General features: G+C 50.9%; 1 protein-coding gene and 1 pseudogene across 2 annotated transcripts; one reads left to right on the top strand and one right to left on the bottom strand.

Annotated features, from left to right (window-relative positions):
- Window positions 1–18498, top strand: part of LOC119842653 — a 1040433-nt pseudogene that overhangs the window by 900628 nt on the left and 121307 nt on the right.
- Window positions 2990–18080, bottom strand: LOC122456602 (zinc finger protein 239-like). Of its 2 annotated transcripts, none has more exons than XM_043496986.1 (3): window positions 17917–18080; window positions 10852–10978; window positions 2990–8296 (listed from the first exon to the last, which is right to left on the bottom strand). In XM_043496986.1, exons 2-3 carry the CDS (start codon window positions 10883–10885, stop codon window positions 7263–7265), a joined length of 1068 nt encoding a protein of 355 aa, XP_043352921.1. In that variant the 5' UTR covers window positions 10886–10978; window positions 17917–18080; the 3' UTR covers window positions 2990–7262. The 2 variants fall into 2 exon arrangements, with proteins under 2 accessions (XP_043352921.1, XP_043352922.1); XM_043496987.1 differs by having other exon boundaries at window positions 2990–8293.

Here is an 18498-nt window from a genome sequence, read left to right as displayed (position 1 = left end):
TGGTTTATAGATGGTTGTAATAAGCCAGAACTCGAACAGAAGTTGGTCCAATAAAAGATATTGTCTCTTGTCTCGCTGATATCCTGGGACTTACACGGCTAGAACAATACTGTTTACATTTCTATAACATTCAGTACAGTTTTGGACTTCCAGTAACATGTGACTCCCCCTCCCCCTTCGTAACCGAAAATGTATTAAAAACCGTCCTGTCCGTAATTAATCCCCCGTCCAGTGCAAACACAGTCAGTCCTTTGTTGTATCCGCACAGATGTTGATTGATTGTCCTACGGAATTGTTTGTACTTCTAATTGCCGATTTTAATTTCATAACCTTCTATAAGTGCTACATATTTTGCCATAATGAATCACAGGGATGTTCCTTATTCTGACACGGTTAGTGTTTTGTCTGCCCAAAATTGAAGATTTTTTATAATGAATTATCCTCTTACTCCTGGAATTGGTCAGGTGTTTGGGGGAATAGCGCGGACCTAACCTAGTCTCAGGGCTGAAGCCCCGAGCTCCGGCACCCCCCGCTATGGGTCTGAAGTGGGGTGCAGTGCAGGGCTGAGGCCCCTCTCCCCAGCACATCCCCTCCCCCCCATGGGGCTGAAGCCGGGAGCAGTGTGGGGACTCAACCCCAAGTCCTCCAAACCTCTGCAGCCAGGAGCAGTGCAGGTCTAAAACACCAAGCCTCCCAACCCCCCTGCAGCCGGGAGCAATGCGGGGCTAAAACCCCAAGCGCCCCCCACCTCCCCTGAAGCCAGGAACAGCAGGGATGAAGCCCCATTGCCATGGGCAGAAACCTTGAGCCCATAGGCAGAGTTGAAGGGGCACAAGGGTGTTAACCCCCAAACTGCAGTACTGTACCCAGAGTGGGGTAGTCCTGGGGGCAGCTCCCCCCTCCTTCTCTTCTCCCTCAGCCCCCCTCAGGCCCTACCCTCTGGCCAGACCCCAGGCAGGAAGACAGAGGCAGGCAGTGGGAGGCAGCTGCTCCTCTGGCTGGTGGTGCCATGGAGTGGGCAACCGTGGCATTCCCCCGTCTGCTGCTGGTGCGTGGGGCTGCATCTGCTCCTCAGCTCCCAGCCTCCTTTGACTGCTCAGGCAGCCAGTCAGAGCTGCCAAGGCAGCTCCAGGCCCAGAAGAGCCCTCAGTAAGTAGCCACCGGCACACAGCCCCAGACAGGTGGGTGGCCTGATGAGCTGAGTCAGGGGCTGGAGGTGGCACTCCGTCCCTGGACCCTGCTGTGCAGAGCTGGCCCGAGCCCTGCTGGCCCTTGCCCCCCCCCCCATAGAACCGCGGCCAATGGGAGCTGCGGGGGTGGTACCTGCGGGCAAGAGCAGCATGCAGAGCCACCTGCGCATCTCCACCTAGGAGGCGGACCTGCTGGCCACTTCTGGGGTGCAGCGCAGAGTCAGGACAGGCAGGAAGCCAGCCTTACCCTCCCCACTGCACTGCTGACTGGCAGCCGCCTGAGGTAAGCCCATGCCCCAACCTCATGCCCCAACCCCCTGCCCCAGCCCTGAGCCCCCCAAAACACAGAGCCCCCATCCTGCACCCCAAACCCCTCATCCCCAGCCCCACCTCAGAGCCTGCCCCCCCCAGACAGAGTCCTCACCTCTGCATCCCAGCCCAGAGCCCCCTCCCACACCCTGAACCTCATATTTCTGACCCCACCACGGAGCCTGCACTCCCAGTTAGAGCCCTCACCCCCTCCTGCACCCCAACTCCCTGCCCCAACCCCCAGCCCAGTGAAAGCGAGTGAGGGTGGGGGAGAGTTAGCCATTGAGGGAGGGGGAATGTAGTGAGCAGGGGGTGGGGCCTCAGGGAAGGGGCGGGGCTAGGGTGTTTGGTTTTGTGCGATAAGAAAGTTGGCAACCCTAGAGCCAAATTGAAGGGAGGCCACTTCCCCAGCTAGGTTGGCTCAAGGCAGCTTGCGTATCCCTAACGTAGCGTACTGTAGCGTACTTCCGGACTAAGTTGCCTTGTGTGCACGTTGTTTTTGCAGTGGGACAGCTAAAGCATGCTAGTTACCCCATGGTAAAAACATATATTTTCACAGTACATTTCCACTGAGTTTTTCACACACTGAGGAGTTGAATCCTTACTTGAAGTGCAAAAGTTAACAGCCTCTGAAGTTGCCAGTGTCTCATAAGAATGGCCACACTGGGTCAGACCAAAGGTCTGTCTCGCCCAGTGTCCTGTCTTCCGACAGTGGCCAGTGCCAGGTGCCCCAGAGGGAATGAACAGAACGGGGAATCATCAAGTGATCCATCCCGTCACCCGTTCCCAGCTTCTGGCAAACAGAGGGTAGGGACACCACCTTTCTGGAGGGGGGTTTTCAATCCTGATGGGCAGCTCCTTCATGTCTCTCATGACATGTATGTACAGCATCGAGCATAACAGGGCAGTGGTCTTGGGCGGGACCTGGAGGTTTGGCTGTAAGACAAATAATCATGTTCTTAAATGAAATGTGACACGTATTCATGGGTGGCAGGTATCACAGGCCAGGGGATGCAAAGACTCCCCAAACAGCCAGCTGTGGCCCTGCCCATGCTCTGCCCCACGGCTCCCTCCTGGGTTCCCTGCACTTCCCTCATGGGACCAGCCAGCCAGCAGGCCGGGACTCAGGGCAGCTGGGGAAGGGCTCCTCTGGCCTGGTGGAGGGTGTGGGTCCCTGGTGGGGAAGGGTTGTGGAAGGGGCAGGGCCTCAGGCAGAAGGGGCGGGGCTGGGGCTAGCCTCCTGGAACAAGTGGTTCACGCACCACCCATGCCTTTATTTCGTAGTCCATAAAGGAATGGGGAACAAATTGTGGCATGAGGATCAGGCCTAATAAAGTGTACATGCACACACACACACACACACCATCTTAGGAAATACACACAGGCACCAGCTTAGGTGGGAAAAGCACACCTCAGAGAGGCTTCCTTGACAGCCTCTGAACCTATTCAAGGCCATTTCTATTCATAATTCCAGACTAAGGACACTGGGAGTTTGAGAAACTAAATTCTACTTCATAATTTCAATCAAGAAATAAAAAGCACCCCCACTATCCCTCCACCCTACGCCCAGCTCAGCGTGGTGTATTTCAACCCCAGCCCAAACCAGGACAGTGCTGCTTCCAGCTCCTGCAGGCCTCAGCAACGGAGCGAACATTTTACAGCCAGCAGAAAAGTGCAGAGACTCCGGGAGAGACACCGGGATCTAGTCACAAATGCGCCGAGAACAGGAAATCCAGGGAACGTGGTTTCACGGGAGCCAGAGAACGGGGTAAACTGACAGCAGTGTCGGCATCTCCAGTCCCAGCCGAGGCTTTTATCTCCCTGGGGATGCACCTGGTGGGTGGGGCAGAGACAGTCTCCCCCCTAGACGGGAAGGGGTGACCAGGTGGGCTGTCAGGTTGCTTGTCTCTCTCTGGTCTCGGAGATGGAGGCAGACCGGTCTTCAAGGCTAGTCAGACCTACTGACATCCCCTGCTTCCTTCTCAGCTCCGCACAACCTCGTCCTCTGAGGAATCAGATGCCCCCCCCCATCACTCAACTTGAAGCATCATTCGTTGCCCTGTAGGATTCAGGGATGGCTTCACCCGCTGCTCAGATGGTGTTTCCTGTCTCTCTCTGGCCCAAGTGCAGTGAATTGACAGTTCTCAGACTCAGCAGTCTGGCTTTCCAGAGCAAACTTTACTGTTCCCCCTGTCTTCTGCCTCCCACCCTCTCCCACCCTGACTGGATCCCATGTCACTGCAGGGATCCATCCATAGCTTCCTTCTCCATGTCACTTACTGCCTCTTGAACTGCGACCCTCACAGTCACCCATCAGTGTGTATATCGATACTTATTTATAATTTTCATTGTTCAAACAACATTAAAGTCACATGGCGAAGGGTGGGGAAGCAGTAAAAAACAAATGAGAAAAGACTATTCTGGCAAATACTGTCAGAGGCAGGTATCCAATAAATCCGCTGTACATCCCACCAAGCCAAACTAATATCCAAGTATGTGATCCAAACGTCTTCAGGAAAGAGAGAAACCCAAAAGTACAAGAGCTGAAAATCCAATTTCAAGTTCACATCAGTTGAAATCCAGGAGTATGTTGCATCTGACTCAAATTCAGGAGACCAGATTTGCCCGTGTTCCTTTTTAAATTGGCTCCACCTACTTCACTTTGTGCCTCATTAGATGTATTATTTACAAAATTTTAGCACCATCATAATGAAAGGAAAACAAACAAAAAAATCCCCCAAACTTGCAAATAATCCCCCAAATAATCTGAACTTTGCAATGAAAAAAGCCCAGAAGCAGAAGCCTCTTTGCCAACAGATGGAAACCAGGATTTCAATTCGGAAGGATCACACCGTGTCTGGGATTCCTCTTCCAGGTCTGTGACACTTTCCTCTCCAGCCCTCTCGAGTCTGATTTAGGTTCAAAGAAATCAAAGTGCATGGAGAGCCGACACTTTGGAAGGAGGAAGGGTGGAATGTGGGGAGGATAAACAATCGGTGAGCTAATGGGGGGTAGGGGGTGGGGGATCAACATGGTGATGGAGGGAATTTCTCTGACTCATCCCATCACCCTCCAGTAACTCACAGGCTGAGTCAATGCATTTTTCTGTCCCGGCTCTAGCTATTTTAGAATCTATTCAATTCTGCTTAATAAAATACAAAAGGTATAAATATAAATGCTCCTCAGTACAAGCCAGAGCAAGGTGAGAATTGCTTGGACTGACGCAATCTGTCCCAACAAGGGGGAACTTGATGCCTGTAACCACCATGTCTCTAAAGGAGGTGCTGCTATAAATGAGATCATAGAATCATAGAAGATGAGGGTTGGAAGAGACCTCAGGAGGTCATCTAGTCCAACCCCCTGCTCAAAGCAGGACCAACACCAACTAAATCATCCCAGCCAGGGCTTTGTCAAGCCAGGCCTTTAAAACCTCTAAGGATGGAGATTCCACCACCTCCCTAGGTAACCCATTCCAGTGCTTCACCACCCTCCTAGTGAAATAGTGTTTTCTAATATCCAGCCTAGACCTCCCCCACTGAAACTTAAGACCATTGCTCCTTATTCTGTCATCTGCCACCACTGAGAACAGCCGAGCTCCATCCTCTTTGGAACCCCCCTTCAGGTAGCTGAAGGCTGCTATCAAATCCCCCCCTTACTCTTCTCTTCTGCAGACTAAATAAGCCCAGTTCCCTCAGCCTCTCCTCATAAGTCACGTGCCCCAGCCCCCTAATCATTTTCATTGCCCTCCACTGGACTCTCTCCAATTTGTCCTCATTTCTTTCTGTATTGGGGGTCCAAAACTGGATGCAATACTCCAGATGTGGCCTCACCAGTGCTGAATAGAGGGGAATAATCACTTCCCTCGATCTGCTGGCAATGCTCCTACTAATGCAGCCCAATATGCCATTAGCCTTCTTGGCAACAAGGGCACACTGCTGACTCATATCCAGCTTCTCATCCACTGTAAATCTCAGATGCTCCGAGTCGGTCAGGAACACTGGCTGAAGTTTGACCCAGATCAGAGGGAAACATGCTAGCTAACCCCAGCTGAACCCAGACCATATTTCCTAGCCTCAGAGGCTGATGCTGCCATGGTTGAGGTGTGATTCCTAGGCCTTTAGCCTTTTCTAGGCCTCTTTCAAGGACCGTATGGAAATCAGTCCCTGTCAATGACTGAACGTGGAGGGGGCAGATCAAAGGGGCAGAAGGGGTGAAAAACAGGGAGCAGAATCTCTCTAAGCCCATCCCTTCCCTCCCCTCTTACTCCATTATCCCCAAATACTAGCTAGTGCCAGCCGAGAGCCCCATCTGGTTCCCATCTACACAAGCACCAAACCTTCAGTCTCTCAGTTTCTGGGTCCCCTAATATTTCATTCCCCAGAACCCAATGCCCTGGGGGACTGATAGAGGGGAGTGGACACATTGTCAGCTGTCAGGGACACATCCCTTGCAGGGAACAGCTCCAGGTAGTGGAGTGGGAATGGGTGGCAAGGGATGGATCACTTGATGAGTGCCCGTGCTGTTCATTCCCCCAGGGGCACCTGGCATTGGCCACTGTTGGAAGACAGGATACTGGGCTAGATGGATCTTTGGTCTGACCCAGTCTGGCTGTTCTTATATAGGCAAGTGGGGGAGCCCAGCCCAGAGGCTGGTGGAAGATGGGGGGTGGGGACAGGTGTGTAGAGTGAAGGTGGGGCCTAGTCCAAGTGTCCTTCTCCTCATCTCCATGGCAGGGGGATCCCATCTGGGAAAGGAAGGGAGAGGGGGGAACTTCAGCCAGGCAGGGAGAGCATCTGCACGAGTTTCTCTCTCTCCCTTCCCCCACCTTTGACCCATCAGCTCAGCAGCCAGGGCTGCAGCAGGGAGGAGGGACTGATAGGGGCTTCTCCTCCGCTGTCTGGGGTTTGCTTAGACCAGACAGAGCCAGAAGGTCACCGATCAGCTCAGGTTTGGCTGCTGCTGTGTCCTCACCCCAGCGATGGGCAGCTAGATGCTCGGGAGCCAAATGCCACAGATACATGTTGGAATTAGGACACTGGTTTGGCACTGGTAGAATCTCCAATGTGTGGAATCTCTGATGTCTGATATCAGTTTAGTCTATGCTACTAAGTTTGCTGGCATAGCTATGAACATAAGAACATATTGGGTCAGACCAAAGATCCATCTAGCCCAGTGTCCTGTCTTCCAACAGTGGCCAACGCCAGGTGCCCCAGAGGGAATGAACAGAACAGATAATCGTCAAGTGATCCATCCCATTACCTATTCCCAGCTTCTGGCAAACAGAGGCTAGGGACACCATCCCTGCCCATCCTGGCTAATAGCCATTGATGGACCTATGATGGCGAGGAGTGTGAAAAAAATCATACACCCCCTAGACAACATAGCTATCCCGGAAAAAATATCCCAGTGTAGATACAGCTAGTGCTTCTGTGGGCTTAGCAAATGTCCTCCCAGGAGGTGGTTTAGCCATTTCAGCAGATCGCCTTCTGTTGGCTTAAGCTGTGTCTCCACTAAGAGACTCTGCCAGCAGAAATATACCCAGCCAAGGCTCTGCAATGTAGACAAGTCTGTTAACTGTTTGAAGGATTTTCCATGCTAAGGACATTTAAGAGGCATCTTCCCTGTATGGATTTGCCAATGGCTGGCACAATCAGATAGTTATAGGTGCTCTAGACAGCAAGTGTGAAAAATTGGGACAAAGGTGGGGGGTTAATAGGCGCCTATAAAATTGGAACATCTGGTCACCCTAAGCTGCTTCCACATTCAAGGTTTCTGGGCCATGTGAAGTCTCTGATGCGTAGTAAGGTTTGAGCTCTGATTGAAACGTTTCCCACAATCGAGGCATTTATAGGGTTTCTCTCCAGTGTGGGTTCTTCTGTGCCTAATAAGGGTTGAGTTCTGATGGAAGCTTTTCCCACAGTCAAGGCATTTATAGGGTCTCTCCCCCGTGTGGATTCTCCGGTGCGAAATAAGGGTGGAGCTGTCGCTGAAACTTTTCCCACAGTCCAAGCATTTGTACGGTTTCTCTCCCGTATGGAATATCTGATGTTTAATAAGCTGTGAGCTCCAGTCAAAACTTTCTCCGCAGTCTAAGCATTTATAGGGTCTCTCTCTTGTGTGGATTCTCTGATGCGAAATGAGGTTTGAGCGGCAAATGAAACTTTTCCCACAGTCCATGCACGTGTAGGGCCTTTCTCCCGTGTGCAATCTCTGGTGAGTAATAAGATCTGAGCTCTGATTGAAGTTTTCCCCACAGTCGGGGCATTTGTAGGGTCGGTCTCCCGTGTGGAGTCTTTGATGCGTAATAAGGTTGGAGCTCTGATTGAAGCTTTTCCCGCACTCAATACACTTATAGGGTCTCTCTCCCGTGTGGATTCTCCGATGAGAAATAAGATTGGAGGTTTGACTGAAGCTCTTCCCACACTCCGTGCATTTATAGGGTTTCTCTCCCGTGTGGGTTCTCCGATGAGAAATCAGGTTTGAGCTCCGATTGAAGGTTTTCCCACACTCAGTGCATGTGTTTTTTCTCTCTTCTGCGTGGATTCTCTTCTGGGCTGAGGTTTCCTTGAGGCTTTTACATCCTTCCTCACAATTAAGGGTCTTACCCACTCTTTTCCTCGGTTGGTTGCCCAGCCGCTTCTTTGACTTGTGCTGTTTCCCCCAGATTTTTCCCTGCTCGCAACTCTGGGGAAAATTCCCCTTGGATCTTTCCGATAAGGTCCCCTGAGATGCCACTTGCTCAGGACCTTCCCGCTGTAGATTCTCCTCCTTTTTGTCATTCTCTATCCCATCACCTGCTGGAATAAAGAGAAAGAATTCAGACATTAATCATTCCCCATGCTTGGGTGAAAGAAAAGAACAAGGAAGAGTGAAGAGGGGAAACATAACACAATAAGTGTTGGGGAAATTGAGAAAGGTATAATTTACTGAACCATCTGTAATTGTTCCTTCTCTGAAGTGGGTGCCAGGAGCTCCATGATCCATTACAACTGGGTTACATCTCCACATCATCCAAGCATAGAGGGGATGATGTGTGTGAAAGACAGAGAGAAAGTAGTAGTAGAAGAAGAAGAGCCACCACTCTTGAAAGATGAGGAAGAATAACTCTGTTGTGGTCGATCACAGAATAGGGGGGTGAGGTCCTACATCTATCAGCCAGGGAGGGTGGGTGGGTGGGAAGCCATACGTGACATCCGCCATGATGATACAACTGATTAGGTCACACTGATGACTGCCTAGGAAGGAGTACTGTGGAAAGGGATCTGGGGGTCAGAGGATCACAAGCTAAATATAAGTTAACAGTGTAACCCTGTTGCAAAAACGCAAACATCGTTCTGGGATGTATTAGCAGGCGTGCTGTAAGCAAGACATGAGAAGTCATTCTTCTGCTCTACTACATGCTGATGCAGCCTCAACTGGAGTACTGTGTCCAGTTCTGGGTACCACATTTCAGGAAAGATGTGGACAAATTGGAGAAAGTCCAGAGAAAAGCAACAAAAATGATGAAAGGTCTAGAAAACATGACCTATGAGGGAAGATTGAAAAAAAAACCCTGGGTTTATTTAGTCTGGAGAAGAGAAGACTGAGAGGGGGACATGTTACCAGTTTTCAAGTGCATAAAAGATTGTTACAAGGAGGAGGGAGAAACATTGTTCTCCTTAAACTCTGAGGAGAGGACAAGAAGCAATGGGCTTAAATTGCAGCAAGGGCGGTTTAGGTTGGACATTAGGGAAAACTTCTTGTCAGGGCAATTAAGCACTGGAATAAATTGCCTAGGGAGGTTGTGGAATCTCCATCATGGGAGATTTTTAAGAGCAGGTTGGACAAACCCCTGCCAGGGATGGTCCAGATAATACTTAGTCCTGCCTTGAGCCCAGGTTCCTTTCCATCCTATGATCCCTGATGGCAACAGCCCTGATGTGGGTGAGATGAGGCAGAACTGGGAGGGTTCATTCACAACATGTTTGTGGGAGTCTCCACTTTTTGCCTCATGCTCTGATGGCTTCTCTGTCAGTTTGTTTGACTCCACAGCAGTTCAGGCACCTCTCTTGATTTCCCCCCTTTCCTTAAAGCCCTGTAGATCCGAGACCCATGGCTCTTCCCCTCGTTCCAGCCGGGTGATCAGGCCAGGTTGGGGGAAGGGGAATCCTGCTCGGAGTGGGGGGTTAAATCAGACCAGATCAGGGCGTGTCAGGCATTGGGAGAGTGTTTGTCACAAAGAACATTCCTTGATCTTAACCTGGGCTCGGGGGACATGGAATCTGAACGGACGGGACCATGGTTAGGAGCAACACAAGGTTCCTAAAAGTGGGGGGCACCAATGCCTGACCCATGGCCCTGCCCCCGAGCTGTTCCTTCCCCCTGAGGTCCCGTCCCTTCCCCTGAGGCCCTGCCCCACCCGACCCCTTCTCTCCAAGCCCTCCCCCTCGCACCACCCATTCTCCTGAGCCCCTGCCCTCGCATTGCCTGCTTCTGCCTGAGCCCCCACACTGCCTCTTCCCCCAAGACCCCACCTCCTGCTTGCTCCTCTCCACCCCCTCCCTCCCATCACTCACCCTTATGGCCGATAAAAAGAGGGAGGGCATTGCCCCCAGGCCACCTCTGTTCTGGCACGCCTGAACATGGTCACTGAGCCCCTTTGGGATGGGAAGGGGGGAGATGTGCCTTTGACAGATTTGGAGCCGCTCTGTGTTAAGTTATGAATATTATATGTTCTCTTTTTCTGACAGATGTAAGGGTGGTGGCTGCAAGACTACAAGGGGTTAATTCAAGAAAGGCTTGGTTGGAGGTACACAGGAAGACAGTGACTTCAGATAACCACCCTTTGCACTCAAGATTCATTTGTGCTGGAGGCTAACAAGTGATCACTTTTAAGCACCCATAGGTGCTGACTTTTGGTTTTCCCTGGGCGTGCTCCGCCTTGAAGCCCTGCCCCTACTCAGCCCCCTCCCCTGAGGCCCCACCCTCACTCCGCCCTCACCCACCTCTTCCCTCGGGCCTATTTCTAAACCCCAAGAGCCCAGAGCCCTGCTCAGGGATGGAGCTAATCCCGGGAAGGGAGGAGAAGAGGGATTCTGTGTGTGAATGAGAATTGAGACAGGCAGGTCAGGACAATTCTTCTGACACCTTGAGATCTGGAGGGGATAGGGATAATGAGCATCTCCACTGGGTTTCGGACTCCTCCATCCTATGGGGAGGGGTGTGGAGATCTGAGTCTCTCACCCTGGATCTGAGGATTATCAGCCCATGTCCCTGAAATTGAAGTGACCAGGGAAGACCCTGAGAAGAAGCTGAAATGGCCACATCCCAATCCCCTCAGCTTCCAATAACTGAGGCGACAAGAACCCCTTACCCAGCAAGGTCAACGTCTCGTAGTTCTCCTGCATGACGTCCCCGCAGAGGGCTCTCTGAGTGGGGTCCAGCAGAGCCCCCTGCCCCTGGGTGCAATACACAGCCACCTCCTCGAAGGTCACCGGCTCCTGAAACAACAAGAGTCCCCCACTCAGCACCTGCTGCCCCAGCCACAATCCCACTAGTCACAGGGGTGGGGGACCAATAAAACGGAAGCTGTGGGGGGCAGAGGTGAAAGTAGGCCGGTACGCCCCGGGACGGCATATCGGCAAGAGCCGGTGCACGTACTGGGGCAGCCCCGGCTTCCCCAGGGGGCAATTTAAAGGGCCTGGGGCTCCCAGCAGTAGCTGGAGCCCCAGGCCCTTTAAATTTCCTCCAGATCCCCGCAGCTGGAGCCCTGGGGTAGTGGCTGCAGGGCCGCGGCAGCTATTCAAAGGGCCTGGGGCTCCCCTGCTTCTATGTCCAGGCCCTTTAAATAGCCACTAGAGCCCCACCGCCGCTACTCCGGGGCTCTGGCGGCTATTTAAAGGACCAGGGCGGTAGAAGAGGGAAGCCCTGGGCCCTTTAAATAGCCCCCGGAGCCCCGGGCTGCTGCTGCTACCCCAGTGGGGGGGGCACTTACCTTACAGGGTGGGCTAGGGCTGGCTCTGACCCCTTCCACCCCGCCCCTTCTGCCCTAGGCCCCGCTCCTTCCAGGGGCCAGAGCTGGCCCCAGAGTACCGGTAAGTCACTTGACTTACTTTCACCCCTGCTGGGGGGTCACATAGTAGCAGAATATCCCCCCCCCCCCGGCTCAGAGCAGCCAGGAGGCTTCAGAGTGAGGAGAAAGAGAGAGCTCCTTGTCCCGACCAGCTGATGGCGGAGGGCAGGGGCCCTCCCGTTTATCACACACCTGCTAGCCACAGACTGATAAAGGAAGTGGAGTCTGCGGAGAACTGGGAATACCATTCATATCATATTTCCTCTCATACATGAGCATCTCCACTTCCTCTTATTTATCACCTAGGCTCCTCGCATTACACTATAGAAAATATTTTTTTAAGAGTGTTTCTTATATGACTCTTTGCATTTGGATTTGTCATACCTATGATGACTTGAGGCTGGTTTACAATCTTGGGTATTGGTACCATGATTGCCCGGTTATCCCCCCCTCCCCCACCACTTCCTGGTTAGTTTAAAACCCTCCTGGTTGTTCTAGCAGCTCACCTGTCACCTGGGAGTTCGGTGACCCTACCACTGAAAGAGGCTGTCAGAACCATATGGCCTCCTCTCTCCATAACCCGTGCCGTGACAGCTAGTGAGGATGCATGGGCATGAGTCGGTATCATATGGCCTCTATATAAATCCATGGTATGCCCACGTCTTGAATACTGTGGGCAAATGTGGTCGCCCCATCTCAAAAAAGATAGATTGGAATTGGAAAAGATTCAGAAAAGGGCAACAAAAATGATGAGGGGTATGGAACAGCTTCCGTATGAGGAGAGGTTAATAAGACTGGGACTTCTCAGCGTGGAAAAGAGACGACTAAGGGGGGAGATATGAGCGAGGTCTATAAAATCATGACAGGTGTGGAGAAAGTAGATAAGGAAGCGTTATTTACTCCTTCGCATAACACAAGAACGAGGGGTCACCCAATGAAATGAATAGGCAGCAGGTTTAAAACAAACAAAAGGAAGTATTTCTTCACACAACGCACGGTGAACCCATGGAACTCCTTGCCAGAGGATGTTGTGAAGGCCAAGACTATAACAGGGTTCAAAAAAGAACTAGATAAGTTCATGGAGGTTAGGTCCATCAATGGCTATTAGCCAGAAGCTGAGAATGGGAGACAGGGCATGGATCACTTGAGGATTACCTTTTCTGTTCATTCGCATAGGGCACCTGGCATTGGCCACTGTCGGAAGACAGGATCCTGGGCTAGATGGATCATTGGTCTGACCCAGTATGGCCATTCTTATGTTCCCCCTCTCACCTTGCATTGTTACCACTTGAGGATGGGGAAGGGATTCGCATCCTTCTTGAAATAGGACATGCAATGCAGTGACTTGTAGAGGGAAGCCAGATAAGCATCAACGAACTATCAGAAACTAAAACCACTTGGCGCTAATTAGCGCAAATCGCTAGGCTGGTAAATGAGTTTGTAAAAATACCACCCTTTCTTGTGAAAATTGCATACCCAGGGTTAAAGAAGCCTAGCAAGCAAAGAATTGAGAATTGTAAAAAGGGGGAAGGATTTGAAGGACTTTGAAACCTACCAGGGTCTCCATGTGGAAGGTGGGTGAGGGCTGATAAGACAGGCCTGTGTGTCAGCTGTTTGTTACAGTGATGGGGAGTTCAGTTTAGGACCTGCTTTCTGCTTAAAGGTGGAACTCTTCTAATCACTCTAAAATCTGCATGGGTATTCGGATTGTCTTGAACTTTGCTGCGCAGCATGGAAACATGGAGGCGGCTTAGTGACCGACATTTAAGGTTGTTTGATTATGCGGTTCCTGAGATACATCTCCCCCCGCCAATAAAAGCTTTTCTTAAGGTTTAGGGATTCTAAGAACATTTTTTTTGCACAGCCTAGGGCGCGGCTTTGGCACAAAAGTCTCAATCCCTTGAGAGATACTTCAGCAAACGCATGACACCCACTACCCCTTTGGGTCAGCAAAATTTAAACTTGTATTCATCGAAGAACTTAGCTGTCTAGTAGGCACCTACATGCTGGCTTGTGCCAGGTCCTTCAGAACAGTCATAACCGTCACGGGGATGTGTCACTTGGGGGTGACCGGAGACTTATATTGTCAGGTGCAGCCACCTCCTTATTGGATTATTGAATTAATAAACAATTAAGTACTTAGTAACTTCAATTTGTATCACATTCAGTCATGTTAATTTGATCAAATTTCTAAAAAAAAAAAAGATCTGACACTGACGTATTTTTAATTTTTTTTTGGCCTTTGAAGACGGAATTGGGAGCCATGAATAAGGAGCTGGGAATAAGAAGCCAATTTCAGCCTCCTAACAGTTCTACCAATCAAAGACCTACCCCAGCGGTTTTTAACCTTTCCAGGCGACTGTGCCCCTTTCAGGAGGTGATTTGTCTGGTGTACCCCCAAGTTTCACCTCACTTAAAAACGACTTGCTCACAAAATCAGACATGAAAATACAAAAGTGTCACAGCCACTAATATTAAACAGTTGCTTCCTTTCTCATTGTTACCATATAATGGTAAAATAAATCCATTGGAATAGAAATATTGTACTTCCATCTCCGTGTATAGTCTGTACAGCAGGATAAACAAGTCATGGTTTGTATAAGATTTTAGTTTGTGTTGACTTCACTAGCGCTTTTTATGGAGCCTGTTGTAAACCTAGGCAAATATCTAGATGAGTTGACATCCCTCCTGGAAGGTGGCTGTGTACCCCCAGGGGTACGTGTACCCCCGTTTGTGAACCACTGGCCTAGCCCATGTGTTTGAAATCCTCTGGGCTCTGTGATTCAGCTTCTATCAGCTTTCCCATATGTGCCTGTGGACATGGGTGCTAATTCCATTGTTTCAGCCACTCAATTACAATGCCTTCTTCAGCGTTATCCTGAATGGAAGGCAGGGGCCAGGCCTGCCCCATAACAAGCTTTAGCCCAACCCATAACAGCACTTACACCCTAATCAACTCAAGTCACCTCTCGATCTTCTTTTCGATAAGCTAACAGGTTGAGCTCTTTAAGGGCAGGTCTACACTGAGAACGCTGCATAGACTCCATTGTAGCAGTTTAATGAAGATGCTCTAAGTGAGGGGCGGGCAAACTTTTTGGCCCAAGGGCCACATCTGGGTATGGAAATTGTATGGCGGGCCATGAATGCTCATGAAATTGGGGGTTGGGATACGAGAGGGGGTGAGGGCTCTGGCTGGGGGTGCGGGCTCTGGGGTGGGGACAGAAATGGGGAGTTCAGGGTGCGGGAAGGAGCTCCAGCTGGGGCAGAGGGTTGGGGTGTGGGGGACAGAAGGGTCTGGATGGCGGTACAAGCTCTGGGGATGAAGGGCTGGGGGTGCAGGAGGGTGCTCCATGCTGTGACTGAGGGCAGGAGGGGGATCAGGGATGGGGCTGGGGATTGGGCCATGGAAGGAGGTCAGGGGTGCAGGTTCAGGGTGGTGCTTTCCTCAAGAAGCTCCTGAAAGCAGCGGCATGTCCCCTCTCCAGCACCTACGCGGAGGCGCGGCCACACGGCTCGGCGTGCTGCCCCGTCCACCAGCACTGCCCCTGCAGCTCCCATTGGTTGCAGTTCCTAGCCAATGGGAGCTGTGAGGGCGGCACTTGGGGTGGGGCCAGTGTGCGGAACCCCCTGGCTTCCCCTATGTGTAGGAGCTGGAAGAGGGACATGCTGCTGTTTCTGGGAGCTGTGCAGAGCCACAACACGCATGGAGTGGGGCAAGCCCCCGACCTCGCTCCCCAGCTGGAACAGGGCAAGACCCAGACCTCGCTCCCCGGTGGGAGCTCAAGGGCTGGATTAAAACATCTGAAGGGTCGGATGTGGCCCCCAGGCCGTAGATTGCCCACCCCTGCACTAAGTGGACAGAAGAGAGCTCTCCCTTCACCTTAGTTAATCCACTTCTTCAAAAGGGGGAAACTAAGAAGCTCTCCCACCAACATAGTGCTGTGTACATGGGGGTTAGGTCGTTATAACCATGTTGACCGAGGGGATGGATTTTTCAGCCTCTGAGTGATTTAGTTAAAAACATAAGAATGGCCATACTGGGTCAGACCAATGGTCTATCTTGCCCAGTATCCTGTCTTCCGACAGTGACTAGTGCCAGGTGCCCCAGAGGGAATGAACAGAACAGGGAATCATCAAGTGATCCATCCCCTGTCGCTCATTCCCAGCTTCTGGCAAACAGAGGCTAGGGACACCATTCCTGCCCATCCTGGCTAATAGCCATTGATGGACCCATCCTCTGTGAACTTATCTAGTTTTATTTTTTAACCCTGTTGTAGTCTTGGCCTTCACAACATCCTCTGGCAAGGAGTTCCAAAGGTTGACTGTGCATTATACTTACAGAGGTCTGTAGTGTAGACCAGTCCTAAGACTCTTGCTATAAAGCACATTCTCCGGCCCCTGAATCTTTTCTGCACACCTTTCCAATTTTGCCAACACCCTTTTTAATATGTGGACACCAGAACGGCAGGCAGTATTCCAGTACCAGTCTCACCAATGTTGCACAAATGTAAAATCACTTTCCTATTCCTACTCACTGCTATTTAAACATCCAAGGATCGCATTAGCCCAGCAGCATCACACTGGGAGCTCATGTTGAATTCCTTGTCCACTACTACCCCTAAATCCATCCAGAGTCACTGCTTTCCAGGAAACAGACCTCATTCTGTAGGTCTGGCCTACACCAGTGGTTCTCAACCAGGGCTACACATACCCCTGGGGGCATGCAGAGGTCTTCCAGGTGGTACATCAACTCATCTAGACCAGTGTTTCTCAACCTGAGGGTTCTGACCCCCAGGGGGGTTGCGGGATGGATTTAGGGGGGTTGCAAGTGCAGGGCCGGCATTAGGGGTGGCAAGCAGGGCAATTGCCCAGGGTTCCACAAAGCTAAGTTACACGTTTCAGCTCCATGTGGCAGGGCTCGGGCAAAATCCTGAAGCCAGGGTGGGAAGGTAATACCAGTTATTGGATAAAGTTATATTGGTGAAAGAGACAGAGCTCTTTGTCAGCTCAGGCCCAGACTTAAGTTGAAGCACTCTGTGTAAGCTTGAAAGCTTGTCTCTGTCGCCAACACAAGTTGGCCTAAGAAAAGGTACCCTCACCCACCTGGACTTAGTGAGCTAGGGGACTATACAAACACAGAACAGACCTCTGCCCTTTGTGGCTTTGAAAATCACCCCCTGAAATCCTAGTGTAGACATGGCCTTTAAAGATATAATGACAGAATAAAATAACATAACAAAATCTTGAGCTAGCAGGCTTTGTCCCTTTGTAGTTTGCTTATAGAAAGAAAAAGATTGCGGAGTCATTGTGGATAGTTCCCTGAAAACAACCACTCCATGTGCAGCGGCTGTCAAAAAAGCGAACAGAGTGTTGGGAATCATTTAGAAAGGGATGGATAATAAGACAGAAAATATCATATTGCCTCTGTAGAAACTCACGGTACGCCCACACCTGGAATACATGCAGATGTGGTTGCCCCATCTCAAAAAAGAGCTACTGGAATTGGAAAAGGTTCAGCAAAGGGCAACAAAAATGATTAGGGGTATGGGACAGCTTCCGTATGAGGAGAGATTAATAAACCGGGGACTTTTCATCTTAGAAAAGAGATGGGGGGAGGGTAGGATAGAGGTGTATAAAGTCATGAGTAGGGTGGAGAAAGTAAATAAGGAAGGGTTATTTACTCCTTCTCATACCACAAGAACTAGCGGTCACCAAATGAAATGAAATGAATAGGCAGCAGGTTTAAAACAAACAAATGTAAATATTTCTTTACACAACACACAGTCAACCAAACTCTTTGCCAGAGGATGTTGTGAAGGCCAAAAGGCTAACAGGGTTCATAAATCAGAGGGGTAGCCGTGTACGTCTGTACCCACAAAAACAACGAGGAGTCCGGTGGCGCCTTAAAGACTAAAATTTATTTGGGCATAAGCTTTCGTGGGTAAAAAACCCACTTCTTCAGATGCAGGCTTCATAAAAGAAGTGGAGGATAGGTCCATCAATGGCTATTAGCCAGGGTGGGCAGGGATGAAAAACCAAAATCGTATTCCACTTGGTCGGGCATTAGCTGACTCTGGAGGAGATTAAAGCAGCTTTGTACAAATTGTTACTCTAATAAACACTGATCATACAGTGGGTTTCTTTTCCCAAGACAGATCCCCAGCTGCTCTCAATTGGCGACAGTTCCATTGACTTATCCAGAGCAATGGAAATTCACACCAGCTCATGGAGTTTGCAAGGCACATGCACTTCACACCCCTACACTGCACCGGGATGTGAAAATTCACTGGTGAAAAATACACACCCCTGGCCTAACCCTCTCCTCCCTGTACATAGAGGCGTAGTGGATGGGAAGGTTTCTTTTACCTTGGGTGCTGTCCCTGCGGGCAGAGGCGCTCAGGTGGGATCCTGCTGGGTCTGGAGGCCCAGCTCTGCGTGGGGTGGGAGAAGGGGGTTTGGGACTCACCCAGACAGCAACAACAAAGAGTTACTGTAGCCACCAACCGGGGAGTGCAAGTCACATCACTTCCTGCTGCCGGGCCAGCGTGACCCCAGCCTAGCTCCCGTCTGGGTCCTAGCGATAAACTGCATGGCACCACAGCCCAGAGGTGCTGGAACAAGGGGGGCTGCCGCACCCCCCTGCTTGAAGTGGTTTCCATCATATGCAGGGTTTGCAGTTTGGTTCAATGGCTCTCAGCCCCCCTCTCCCCCACACACACTGTACAAATTGTTCCAACCCCCCAGCTGCAGCTCCCCCACCCAGCCCCAAGACCCCCTGCCTTTTTGGGGATGCACACCCCTGGACAGGGGCAACCTCTCCCAGCCCTCCATGGACCTTAATCCATGACTCAGAGTCTGGGGGTGATTTGCAGGATTCTGCCCTGGTCCCCCGGAGGGTCCTGCTTTGGGGGCCAGTGTTAGGGTGACCAGACAGCAAATGTGAAAAAT

This window comes from Dermochelys coriacea, chromosome 14 (genome assembly GCF_009764565.3).
Source record: "Dermochelys coriacea isolate rDerCor1 chromosome 14, rDerCor1.pri.v4, whole genome shotgun sequence".
Classification (NCBI taxonomy): Eukaryota; Metazoa; Chordata; order Testudines; family Dermochelyidae; genus Dermochelys; species Dermochelys coriacea.
Note: the sequence above shows the minus strand (reverse complement) of the source record. Positions and strands in the feature narration are given on the sequence as shown.

What these genes read in the sequence shown, in the direction of transcription:
- LOC122456602 (XM_043496986.1), bottom strand. Translation starts at nt 10,885, where the DNA reads ATGCAGGAGAACTACGAGACGTTGACCTTGCTGG. An exon ending in CGAGACGTTGACCTTGCTGG is followed by an intron (nt 8,297 to 10,851) that starts GTAAGGGGTTCT and finishes TCTTTATTCCAG; the next exon opens with CAGGTGATGGGATAGAGAAT.